This window comes from Salvelinus fontinalis, chromosome 1 (genome assembly GCF_029448725.1).
Source record: "Salvelinus fontinalis isolate EN_2023a chromosome 1, ASM2944872v1, whole genome shotgun sequence".
In the NCBI taxonomy this organism is placed as follows: domain Eukaryota; kingdom Metazoa; phylum Chordata; class Actinopteri; order Salmoniformes; family Salmonidae; genus Salvelinus; species Salvelinus fontinalis.
This window is the reverse complement of record NC_074665.1, coordinates 92,786,508-92,802,033: the sequence shown is the minus strand read 5'-3', so window position 1 is coordinate 92,802,033 and position 15,526 is coordinate 92,786,508. Positions and strand designations below refer to the sequence as shown.

At 42.3% G+C, this 15,526-nt stretch overlaps 1 protein-coding gene across 1 annotated transcript in view; it reads left to right on the top strand.

Annotated features, from left to right (window-relative positions):
• The window catches only part of LOC129863703 (thrombospondin-2-like), a 97,483-nt gene that overhangs the window by 53,325 nt on the left and 28,632 nt on the right, over positions 1-15,526 (top strand). The window contains exons 17-19 of the mRNA XM_055935891.1: positions 33-163; positions 248-388; positions 5,758-5,855. Coding sequence (XP_055791866.1) covers positions 33-163; positions 248-388; positions 5,758-5,855 — 370 coding nt within the window. The remainder of the gene's footprint in view (positions 1-32; positions 164-247; positions 389-5,757; positions 5,856-15,526) is intronic.

Genomic DNA, 15,526 nt, shown 5'->3' with positions numbered 1-15,526 from the left:
GTGTGTGTGTGTGTGTGTGTGTCTGTTCTCAGGTTTTGATGAGTTCCGTGCGGTAGACTTCAGTGGGACATTCTACGTGAACACAGACCGTGATGATGACTATGTAGGGTTTGTGTTCTCCTTCCAGTCCAGCAGACGGTTCTACGTTGTCATGTGGAAACAGGTCAGTCAGGAGTACACACACACACACTGACCTCTGACCTCTAACCCTGCCCGGTCAGCAAGGCCTAACTTCTAACCCTGCCAGGTCAGCCAGGCTTACTGGGAGAAGAGTCCTTCCAGGGCGTTTGGGAACGCTGGTGTCTCTCTCAAAGTGGTCAACTCAACCTCAGGCCCTGGGGAGGCTCTCCGCAATGCCCTGTGGCACACAGGAAACACCACACAGCAGGTACACACAGGAAACACCACACAGCAGGTACACACAGGAAACACCATACAGCAGGTACACACAGGAAACACCATACAGCAGGTACACACAGGAAACACCATACAGCAGGTACACACAGCAGGTACACACAGGAAACACCACACGGCAGGTACACACAGGAAACACCACACAGCAGGTACACGCAGGAAACACCACACAGGAAACACCACACAGCAGGTACACACAGGAAACACCACACAGCAGGTACACACAGGAAACACCACACAGCAGGTACACACAGGAAACACCACACAGCAGGTACACGCAGGAAACACCACACAGCAGGTACACACAGGAAACACCACACAGCAGGTACACACAGGAAACACCACACAGGAAACACCACACAGCAGGTACACACAGGAAACACCACACAGCAGGTACACACAGGAAACACCTCACAGCAGGTACACACAGGAAACACCAAACAGCAGGTAAAAACAGGAAACACCACACAGGAAACACCACACAGCAGGTACACACAGGAAACACCTCACAGCAGGTACAAACAGGAAACACCAAACAGGAAACACCACACAGCAGGTACACACAGGAAACACCACACAGCAGGTACACACAGGAAACACCTCACAGGAAACACCAAACAGGAAACACCTCACAGCAGGTACAAACAGGAAACACCAAACAGGAAACACCACACAGCAGGTACACACAGGAAACACCTCACAGGAAACACCACACAGGAAACACCACACAGGAAACACCACACAGCAGGTACAAACAGGAAACACCAAACAGGAAACACCACACAGCAGGTACACACAGGAAACACCACACAGGAAACACCACACAGCAGGTACACACAGGAAACACCTCACAGCAGGTACACACAGCAAACACCTCACAGCAGGTACACACAGCAGGTACACACAGGAAACACAACACAGGAAACACCAAACAGCAGGTACACACAGGAAACACCTCACAGCAGGTACACACAGCAAACACCTCACAGCAGGTACACACAGGAAACACCACACAGGAAACACCAAACAGCAGGTACACACAGGAAACACCACACAGGAAACACCACACAGCAGGTACACACAGGAAACACCACACAGGAAACACCACACAGCAGGTACACACAGGAAACACCACACAGCAGGTACACACAGGAAACACCTCACAGCAGGTACACACAGGAAACACCACACAGCAGGTACACACAGGAAACACCTCACAGCAGGTACACACAGGAAACACCTCACAGCAGGTACACACAGGAAACACCACACAGCAGGTACACACAGGAAACACCACACAGCAGGTACACACAGGAAACACCACACAGCAGGTACACACAGGAAACACCACACAGCAGGTACACACAGGAAACACCACACAGCAGGTACACACAGGAAACACCACACAGCAGGTACACACAGGAAACACCACACAGGAAACACCACACAGCAGGTACACACAGGAAACACCTCACAGCAGGTACACACAGGAAACACCTCACAGCAGGTACACACAGGAAACACAACACAGCAGGTACACACAGGAAACACCACACAGCAGGTACACACAGGAAACACCACACAGCAGGTACACACAGCAGGTACACACAGGAAACACCACACAGCAGGTACACACAGCAGGTACACACAGGAAACACCACACAGCAGGTACACACAGCAGGTACACACAGGAAACACCACACAGCAGGTACACACAGCAGGTACACACAGGAAACACCACACAGCAGGTACACACAGCAAACACCTCACAGCAGGTACACACAGCAGGTACACACAGGAAACACCACACAGGAAACACCACACAGCAGGTACACACAGGAAACACCACACAGGAAACACCTCACAGCAGGTACACACAGGAAACACCACACAGGAAACACCACACAGGAAACACCACACAGGAAACACCACACAGCAGGTACACACAGGAAACACCACACAGGAAACACCACACAGCAGGTACACACAGGAAACACCACACAGGAAACACCACACAGCAGGTACACACAGGAAACACCACACAGGAAACACCTCACAGCAGGTACACACAGGAAACACCTCACAGCAGGTACACACAGGAAACACCACACAGCAGGTACACACAGGAAACACCACACAGGAAACACCACACAGCAGGTACACACAGGAAACACCTCACAGCAGGTACACACAGGAAACACCACACAGGAAACACCACACAGCAGGTACACACAGGAAACACCACACAGGAAACACCACACAGCAGGTACACACAGGAAACACCACACAGCAGGTACACACAGGAAACACCACACATCAGGTACACACAGGAAACACCACACATCAGGTACACACAGGAAACACCACACAGCAGGTACACACAGGAAACACCACACAGCAGGTACACACAGGAAACACCACACATCAGGTACACACAGGAAACACCACACAGGAAACACCACACAGCAGGTACACACAGGAAACACCACACAGGAAACACCACACAGGAAACACCACACAGCAGGTACACACAGGAAACACCACACAGGAAACACCACACAGCAGGTACACACAGGAAACACCACACAGGAAACACCACACAGCAGGTACACACAGGAAACACCACACAGGAAACACCTCACAGCAGGTACACACAGGAAACACCTCACAGCAGGTACACACAGGAAACACCACACAGCAGGTACACACAGGAAACACCACACAGGAAACACCACACAGGAAACACCACACAGGAAACACCACACAGCAGGTACACACAGGAAACACCACACAGGAAACACCACACAGCAGGTACACACAGGAAACACCACACAGGAAACACCACACAGCAGGTACACACAGGAAACACCACACAGGAAACACCTCACAGCAGGTACACACAGGAAACACCTCACAGCAGGTACACACAGGAAACACCACACAGCAGGTACACACAGGAAACACCACACAGGAAACACCACACAGCAGGTACACACAGGAAACACCTCACAGCAGGTACACACAGGAAACACCACACAGGAAACACCACACAGCAGGTACACACAGGAAACACCACACAGGAAACACCACACAGCAGGTACACACAGGAAACACCACACAGCAGGTACACACAGGAAACACCACACATCAGGTACACACAGGAAACACCACACATCAGGTACACACAGGAAACACCACACAGCAGGTACACACAGGAAACACCACACAGCAGGTACACACAGGAAACACCACACATCAGGTACACACAGGAAACACCACACAGGAAACACCACACAGCAGGTACACACAGGAAACACCACACATCAGGTACACACAGGAAAGACCTCACAGCAGGTACACACAGGAAACACCACACAGCAGGTACACACAGGAAACACCACACAGCAGGTACACACAGGAAACACCACACAGGAAACACCACACAGCAGGTACACACAGGAAACACCACACAGCAGGTACACACAGGAAACACCACACAGCAGGTACACACAGGAAACACCACACAGGAAACACCTCACAGCAGGTACACACAGCAGGTACACACAGGAAACACCACACAGGAAACACCACACAGCAGGTACACACAGGAAACACCTCACAGCAGGTACACACAGGAAACACCACACAGCAGGTACACACAGCAGGTACACACAGGAAACACCTCACAGCAGGTACACACAGGAAACACCTCACAGGAAACACCACACAGGAAACACCACACAGGAAACACCGCACAGCAGGTACACACAGGAAACACCACACAGGAAACACCACACAGGAAACACCGCACAGCAAGTACACACAGGAAACACCACACAGGAAACACCACACAGCAGGTACACACAGGAAACACCACACAGGAAACACCACACAGGAAACACCTCACAGCAGGTACACACAGGAAACACCACACAGGAAACACATCACAGCAGGTACACACAGGAAACACCACACAGGAAACACCACACGGGAAACACCACACAGCAGGTACACACAGGAAACACCTCACAGCAGGTACACACAGGAAACACCACACAGGAAACACCACACAGCAGGTACACACAGGAAACACCACACAGGAAACACCACACAGGAAACACCAAACAGGAAACACCTCACAGCAGGTACACACAGGAAACACCACACAGCAGGTACACACAGGAAACACCACGCAGCAGGTACACACAGGAAACACCACACAGGAAACACCACACAGGAAACACCACACAGCAGGTACACACAGGAAACACCTCACAGCAGGTACACACAGGAAACACCACACAGCAGGTACACACAGGAAACACCACACAGCAGGTACACACAGGAAACACCTCACAGGAAACACCGCACAGCAGGTACACACAGGAAACACCTCACAGGAAACACCACACATCAGGTACACACAGGAAACACCACACAGGAAACACCTCACAGCAGGTACACACAGGAAACACCACACAGCAGGTACACACAGGAAACACCACACAGCAGGTACACACAGCAAACACCTCACAGGAAACACCACACAGCAGGTACTCACAGGAAACACCACACAGGAAACACCACACAGCAGGTACACACAGGAAACACCACACAGCAGGTACACACAGGAAACACCACACAGGAAACACCTCACAGCAGGTACAAACAGGAAACACCACACAGGAAACACCTCACAGCAGGTACACACAGGAAACACCACACAGGAAACACCTCACAGCAGGTACACACAGGAAACACCTCACAGGAAACACCTCACAGCAGGTACACACAGGAAACACCACACAGCAGGTACACACAGGAAACACCACACAGGAAACACCACACAGCAGGTACACACAGGAAACACCACACAGGAATCACCTCACAGCAGGTACAAACAGGAAACACCACACAGGAAACACCACACAGGAAACACCACACAGCAGGTACACACAGGAAACACCACACAGGAAACACCTCACAGCAGGTACACACAGGAAACACCACACAGGAAACACCTCACAGCAGGTACACACAGGAAACACCACACAGCAGGTACACACAGCAAACACCTCACAGGAAACACCACACAGCAGGTACACACAGGAAACACCACACAGGAAACACCACACAGGAAACACCACACAGGAAACACCACACATCAGGTACACACAGGAAACACCACACAGCAGGTACACACAGGAAACACCACACAGCAGGTACACACAGGAAACACCACACAGCAGGTACACACAGGAAACACCACACAGCAGGTACACACAGGAAACACCACACACACCTCTAACCCTGAAGTAAACCTCTGTGTGTGTGGGTCCTTAGGTTCGCACACTGTGGCACGACCCCAACAACATGGGCTGGAAGGACTACACTGCCTACCGCTGGCACCTCATCCACCGACCCAAGACCGGCTTCATAAGGTACTTAACCTCCAACCCGAACCCTAACTGTAACTAACCCTAACCCTAACTAACTCTAAACCTAACTAACCCTAACCCTAACTAACTCTAACTCTAACCTCCAACCCTAACCCTAACTAACCCTAACTAACCCTAACCCTAACTAACTCTAACCCTCTCTAACCTCCAACCCTAACCCTAACTCTAACTCCAACCCTAACTACCCCTAACCCTAACTCTAACTCTAACCCTCTCTAAACTCCAACTCTAACCCATAACTCTAACCCTAACTCTAACCCATAACTCTAACTCTAACCCCTAACTCTAACTCTAACCCATAACTCTAACCCATAACTCTAACTCTAACCCATAACTCTAACCCTAACTCTAACCCATAACTCTAACCCATAACTCTAACCCATAACTCTAACCCATAACTCTAACTCATAACTCTAACCCATAGCTCTAACTCTAACCCATAACTCTAACCCATAACTCTAACCCATAACTCTAACTCTAACCCGAACCCATAACTCTAACTCTAACTCTAACCCATAACTCTAACTCTAACCAATAACTCTAACCCATAACTCTAACTCTAACTCTAACCCATAACTCTAACTCTAACCCATAACTCTAACCCATAACTCTAACCCATAACTCCAACCCATAACTCTAACCCATAACTCTAACTCTAACTCTAACCCATAACTCTAACTCTAACTCTAACCCATAACTCTAACTCTAACTCTAACCCATAACTCTAACTCTAACCCATAACTCTAACCCGTAACTCTAACTCTAACTCTAACCCATAACTCTAACCCATAACTCTAACTCTAACCCATAACTCTAACTCTAACTCTAACCCATAACTCTAACCCATAACTCTAAACCATAACTCTAACCCATAACTCTAACCCTAACCCATAACTCTAACTCTAACTCTAACCCATAACTCTAACTCTAACTCTAACCCATAACTCATAACTCTAACTCTAACTCTAACCCATAACTCTAACCCATAACTCTAACCCATAACTCTAACCCATAACTCTAACTCTAACCCATAACTCTAACTCTAACTCATAACTCTAACCCATAACTCTAACTCTAACTCTAACCCATAACTCTAACTCTAACCCATAACTCTAACTCTAACCCATAACTCATAACTCTAACCCATAACCCTAACCCATAACCCTAACTCTAACCCATAACTCTAACTCTAACTCATGACTCTAACCCATAACTCTAACTCTAACTCTAACCCATAACTCTAACTCTAACCCATAACTCTAACTCTAACTCATAACTCTAACTCTAACCCATAACTCTAACCCATAACTCTAACCCTAACCCATAACTCTAACTCTAACCATTAACTCTAACTCTAACACATAACTCTAACTCTAACCCATAACTCTAACTCTAACTCATAACTCTAACCCATAACTCTAACCCATAACTCTAACTCTAACCCATAGCTCTAACCCATAACTCTAACCCATAACTCTCACTCATAACTCTAACTCTAACTCATAACTCTAACTCTAACTCTAACTCTAACCCATAACTCTAACTCTAACCCATAGCTCTAACCCATAACTCTAACCCATAACTCTAACTCTAACTCTAACACTAACACATAACTCTAACTCTAACCCATAACTCTAACTCTAACCATTAACTCTAACTCTAACACATAACTCTAACTCTAACCCATAATTCTAACTCTAACTCATAACTCTAACCCATAACTCTAACCCATAACTCTAACTCTAACCCATAGCTCTAACCCATAACTCTAACCCATAACTCTAACTCTAACACTAACACATAACTCTAACTCTAACCCATAACTCTAACTCTAACTCTAACACTAACACATAACTCTAACTCTAACCCATAACTCTAACCCATAACTCTAACCCATAACTCTAACTCTAACTCTAACTCTAACCCGAACCCATACCTCTAACTCTAACTCTAACCCATAACTCTAACTCTAACCAATAACTCTAACCCATAACTCTAACCCATAACTCTAACTCTAACCCATAACTCTAACTCTAACCCTAACTCTAACCCATAACTCTAACCCATAACTCTAACCCTAACCCATAACTCTAACTCTAACTCTAACCCATAACTCTAACCCATAACTCTAACTCTAACTCTAACTCTAACTCTAACCCATGACTCTAACTCTAACTCTAACCCATAACTCTAACCCATAACCCTAACCCATAACTCTAACTCTAACCCATAACTCTAACTCATAACTCTAACCCATAACTCTAACTCTAACCCATAACTCTAACTCTAACCCATAACTCTAATTCTAACTCTAACCCATAACTCTAACTCTAACCATTAACTCTAACTCTAACCCATAACTCTAACTCTAACCCATAACTCTAACTCTAACCCATAACTCTAACCCATAACTCTAACCCATAACTCTAACTCTAACTCATAACTCTAACCCATAACTCTAACTCTAACTCTAACCCATAACTCTAACTCTAACCCATAACTCTAACTCTAACTCTAACCCATAACTCTAACTCTAACTCTAACCCATAACTCTAACTCTAACCCATAACTCTAACTCTAACTCTAACTCTAACTCTAACCCATAACTCTAACTCTAACTCTAACCCATAACTCTAACTCTAACTCTAACCCATAACTCTAACTCTAACTCTAACCCATAACTCTAACTCTAACTCTAACTCTAACCCATAACTCTAACTCTAACCCATAACTCGAACCCATAACTCTAACTCATAACTCTAACCCATAACCCTAACCCATAACTCTAACTCTAACCCATAACTCTAACTCTAACTCATGACTCTAACCCATAACTCTAACTCTAACTCTAACCCATAACTCTAACTCTAACCCATAACTCTAACTCTAACTCTAACTCTAACTCTAACTCTAACTCTAACCCATAACTCTAACCCATAACTCTAACCCTAACCCATAACTCTAACTCTAACTCTAACCCATAACTCTAACTCTAACTCATAACTCTAACTCTAACCCACAACTCTAACCCATAACTCTAACCCTAACCCATAACTCTAACCCATAACTCTAACTCTAACCATTAACTCTAACTATAACACATAACTCTAACTCTAACCCATAACTCTAACTCTAACCCATAGCTCTAACCCATAACTCTAACCCATAACTCTCACTCATAACTCTAACTATAACCCATAACTCTAACTCTAACTCATAACTCTAACTCTAACTCTAACCCATAACTCTAACTCTAACCCATAACTCTAACTCTAACACTAACACATAACTCTAACTCTAACCCATAACTCTAACTCTAACTCTAACACTAACACATAACTCTAACTCTAACCCATAACCCATAACTCTAACTCTAACCCGAACCCATAACTCTAACTCTAACTCTAACCCACAACTCTAAATCTAACCAATAACTCTAACCCATAACTCTAACCCATAACTCTAACTCTAACCCATAACTCTAACTCTAACCCATAACTCTAACCCATAACTCCAACCCATAACTCTAACCCATAACTCTAACTCTAACTCTAACCCATAACTCTAACTCTAACTCTAACCCATAACTCTAACTCTAACTCTAACCCATAACTCTAACTCTAACCCATAACTCTAACCCATAACTCTAACCCATAACTCTAACTCTAACCCTAACTCTAACCCATAACTCTAAACCATAACTCTAACCCATAACTCTAACCCTAACCCATAACTCTAACTCTAACTCTAACCCATAACTATAACCCATAACTCTAACTCTAACCCATAACTCTAACTCTAACTCTAACCCATAACTCTAACTCTAACTCTAACCCATAACTCATAACTCTAACTCTAACTCTAACCCATAACTCTAACCCATAACTCTAACCCATAACTCTAACCCATAACTCTAACTCTAAACCATAACTCTAACTCTAACTCATAACTCTAACCCATAACTCTAACTCTAACTCTAACCCATAACTCTAACTCTAACTCTAACCCATAACTCTAACTCTAACCCATAACTCTAACCCATAACTCTAACCCATAACCCTAACTCTAACCCTAACTCTAACCCATAACTCTAACCCATAACTCTAACCCTAACCCATAACTCTAACTCTAACTCTAACCCATAACTCTAACCCATAACTCTAACTCTAACTCTAACCCATAACTCTAACTCTAACTCTAACCCATAACTCTAACTCTAACTCTAACCCATAACTCATAACTCTTACTCTAACTCTAACCCATAACTCTAACCCATAACCCTAACCCATAACTCTAACTCTAACCCATAACTCTAACTCATAACTCTAACCCATAACTCTAACCCATAACTCTAACCCATAACTCTAACCCATAACTCTAACTCTAACCATTAACTCTAACTATAACACATAACTCTAACTCTAACCCATAACTCTAACTCTAACCCATAGCTCTAACCCATAACTCTAACCCATAACTCTCACTCATAACTCTAACTATAACCCATAACTCTAACTCTAACTCATAACTCTAACTCTAACTCTAACCCATAACTCTAACTCTAACCCATAACTCTAACTCTAACACTAACACATAACTCTAACTCTAACCCATAACTCTAACTCTAACTCTAACACTAACACATAACTCTAACTCTAACCCATAACCCTAACCCATAACTCTAACTCTAACTCTAACCCATAACTCTAAATCTAACCAATAACTCTTACCCATAACTCTAACCCATAACTCTAACTCTAACCCATAACTCTAACTCTAACCCATAACTCTAACCCATAACTCCAACCCATAACTCTAACCCATAACTCTAACTCTAACTCTAACCCATAACTCTAACTCTAACTCTAACCCATAACTCTAACTCTAACTCTAACCCATAACTCTAACTCTAACCCATAACTCTAACCCATAACTCTAACCCATAACTCTAACTCTAACCCTAACTCTAACCCATAACTCTAAACCATAACTCTAACTATAACCCATAACTCTAACTCTAACTCATAACTCTAACTCTAACTCTAACCCATAACTCTAACTCTAACCCATAACTCTAACTCTAACACTAACACATAACTCTAACTCTAACCCATAACTCTAACACTAACACATAACTCTAACTCTAACCCATAACCCTAACCCATAACTCTAACTCTAACCCGAACCCATAACTCTAACTCTAACTCTAACCCATAACTCTAAATCTAACCAATAACTCTAACCCATAACTCTAACCCATAACTCTAACTCTAACCCATAACTCTAACTCTAACCCATAACTCTAACCCATAACTCCAACCCATAACTCTAACCCATAACTCTAACTCTAACTCTAACCCATAACTCTAACTCTAACTCTAACCCATAACTCTAACTCTAACTCTAACCCATAACTCTAACTCTAACCCATAACTCTAACCCATAACTCTAACCCATAACTCTAACTCTAACCCTAACTCTAACCCATAACTCTAAACCATAACTCTAACCCATAACTCTAACCCTAACCCATAACTCTAACTCTAACTCTAACCCATAACTCTAACCCATAACTCTAACTCTAACCCATAACTCTAACTCTAACTCTAACCCATAACTCTAACTCTAACTCTAACCCATAACTCATAACTCTAACCCATAACTCTAACCCATAACTCTAACCCATAACTCTAACCCATAACTCTAACTCTAAACCATAACTCTAACTCTAACTCATAACTCTAACCCATAGCTCTAACTCTAACTCTAACCCATAACTCTAACTCTAACTCTAACCCATAACTCTAACTCTAACCCATAACTCTAACCCATAACTCTAACCCATAACCCTAACTCTAACCCTAACTCTAACCCATAACTCTAACCCATAACTCTAACCCTAACCCATTACTCTAACTCTAACTCTAACCCATAACTCTAACCCATAACTCTAACTCTAACTCTAACCCATAACTCTAACTCTAACTCTAAACCATAACTCTAACTCTAACTCTAACCCATAACTCATAACTCTAACTCTAACTCTAACCCATAACTCTAACCCATAACTCTAACCCATAACCCTAACCCATAACTCTAACTCTAACCCATAACTCTAACTCATAACTCTAACCCATAACTCTAACTCTAACTCTAACCCATAACTCTAACTCTAACCCATAACTCTAATTCTAACTCTAACCCATAACTCTAACTCTAACCATTAACTCTAACTCTAACCCATAACTCTAACTCTAACCCATAACTCTAACTCTAACCCATAACTCTAACTCTAACCCATAACTCTAACCCATAACTCTAACCCATAACTCTAACTCATAACTCTAACTCTAACTCATAACTCTAACTCTAACTCTAACCCATAACTCTAACTCTAACCCATAACTCTAACTCTAACTCTAACACATAACTCTTACTCTAACACATAACTCTAACTCTAACCCATAACTCTAACTCTAACCCATAACTCTAACCCATAACTCTAACTCTAACTCTAACCCATAACTCTAACTCTAACTCTAACCCATAACTCTAACTCTAACTCTAACCCATAACTCTAACCCATAACCCTAACCCATAACTCTAACTCTAACCCATAACTCTAACTCTAACTCATAACTCTAACCCATAACTCTAACTCTAACTCTAACCTCTAACTCTAACCCATAACTCTAACTCTAACTCTAACTCTAACCCATAACTCTAACTCTAACTCATAACTCTAACTCTAACCCAAAACTCTAACCCATAACTCTAACTCTAACCCATAACTCTAACCCTAACCCATAACTCTAACCCATAACTCTAACCCATAACTCTAACTCTAACCATTAACTCTAACTCTAACCCATAACTCTAACTCTAACCCATAACTCTAACTCTAACCCATAACTCTAACCCATAACTCTAACCCATAACTCTAACTCATAACTCTAACTCTAACCCATAACTTTAACTCTAACTCATAACTCTAACTCTAAGTCTAACTCTAACCAATAACTCTAACTCTAACCCATAACTCTAACTCTAACTCTAACACATAACTCTAACTCTAACCCATAACTCTAACTCTAACTCTAACCCATAACTCTAACTCTAACCCATAACTCTAACCCATAACTCTAACCCATAACTCTAACTCTAACCCTAACTCTAACCCATAACTCTAAACCATAACTCTAACCCATAACTCTAACCCTAACCCATAACTCTAACTCTAACTCTAACCCATAACTCTAACCCATAACTCTAACTCTAACCCATAACTCTAACTCTAACTCTAACCCATAACTCTAACTCTAACTCTAACCCATAACTCATAACTCTAACTCTAACTCTAACCCATAACTCTAACCCATAACTCTAACCCATAACTCTAACCCATAACTCTAACTCTAAACCATAACTCTAACTCTAACTCATAACTCTAACCCATAACTCTAACTCTAACTCTAACCCATAACTCTAACTCTAACTCTAACCCATAACTCTAACTCTAACCCATAACTCTAACCCATAACTCTAACCCATAACCCTAACTCTAACCCTAACTCTAACCCATAACTCTAACCCATAACTCTAACCCTAACCCATAACTCTAACTCTAACTCTAACCCATAACTCTAACCCATAACTCTAACTCTAACTCTAACCCATAACTCTAACTCTAACTCTAACCCATAACTCTAACTCTAACTCTAACCCATAACTCATAACTCTTACTCTAACTCTAACCCATAACTCTAACCCATAACCCTAACCCATAACTCTAACTCTAACCCATAACTCTAACTCATAACTCTAACCCATAACTCTAACCCATAACTCTAACCCATAACTCTAACCCATAACTCTAACTCTAACCATTAACTCTAACTATAACACATAACTCTAACTCTAACCCATAACTCTAACTCTAACCCATAGCTCTAACCCATAACTCTAACCCATAACTCTCACTCATAACTCTAACTATAACCCATAACTCTAACTCTAACTCATAACTCTAACTCTAACTCTAACCCATAACTCTAACTCTAACCCATAACTCTAACTCTAACACTAACACATAACTCTAACTCTAACCCATAACTCTAACTCTAACTCTAACACTAACACATAACTCTAACTCTAACCCATAACCCTAACCCATAACTCTAACTCTAACTCTAACCCATAACTCTAAATCTAACCAATAACTCTTACCCATAACTCTAACCCATAACTCTAACTCTAACCCATAACTCTAACTCTAACCCATAACTCTAACCCATAACTCCAACCCATAACTCTAACCCATAACTCTAACTCTAACTCTAACCCATAACTCTAACTCTAACTCTAACCCATAACTCTAACTCTAACTCTAACCCATAACTCTAACTCTAACCCATAACTCTAACCCATAACTCTAACCCATAACTCTAACTCTAACCCTAACTCTAACCCATAACTCTAAACCATAACTCTAACTATAACCCATAACTCTAACTCTAACTCATAACTCTAACTCTAACTCTAACCCATAACTCTAACTCTAACCCATAACTCTAACTCTAACACTAACACATAACTCTAACTCTAACCCATAACTCTAACACTAACACATAACTCTAACTCTAACCCATAACCCTAACCCATAACTCTAACTCTAACCCGAACCCATAACTCTAACTCTAACTCTAACCCATAACTCTAAATCTAACCAATAACTCTAACCCATAACTCTAACCCATAACTCTAACTCTAACCCATAACTCTAACTCTAACCCATAACTCTAACCCATAACTCCAACCCATAACTCTAACCCATAACTCTAACTCTAACTCTAACCCATAACTCTAACTCTAACTCTAACCCATAACTCTAACTCTAACTCTAACCCATAACTCTAACTCTAACCCATAACTCTAACCCATAACTCTAACCCATAACTCTAACTCTAACCCTAACTCTAACCCATAACTCTAAACCATAACTCTAACCCATAACTCTAACCCTAACCCATAACTCTAACTCTAACTCTAACCCATAACTCTAACCCATAACTCTAACTCTAACCCATAACTCTAACTCTAACTCTAACCCATAACTCTAACTCTAACTCTAACCCATAACTCATAACTCTAACCCATAACTCTAACCCATAACTCTAACCCATAACTCTAACCCATAACTCTAACTCTAAACCATAACTCTAACTCTAACTCATAACTCTAACCCATAGCTCTAACTCTAACTCTAACCCATAACTCTAACTCTAACTCTAACCCATAACTCTAACTCTAACCCATAACTCTAACCCATAACTCTAACCCATAACCCTAACTCTAACCCTAACTCTAACCCATAACTCTAACCCATAACTCTAACCCTAACCCATTACTCTAACTCTAACTCTAACCCATAACTCTAACCCATAACTCTAACTCTAACTCTAACCCATAACTCTAACTCTAACTCTAAACCATAACTCTAACTCTAACTCTAACCCATAACTCATAACTCTAACTCTAACTCTAACTCTAACCCATAACTCTAACCCATAACTCTAACCCATAACCCTAACCCATAACTCTAACTCTAACCCATAACTCTAACTCATAACTCTAACCCATAACTCTAACTCTAA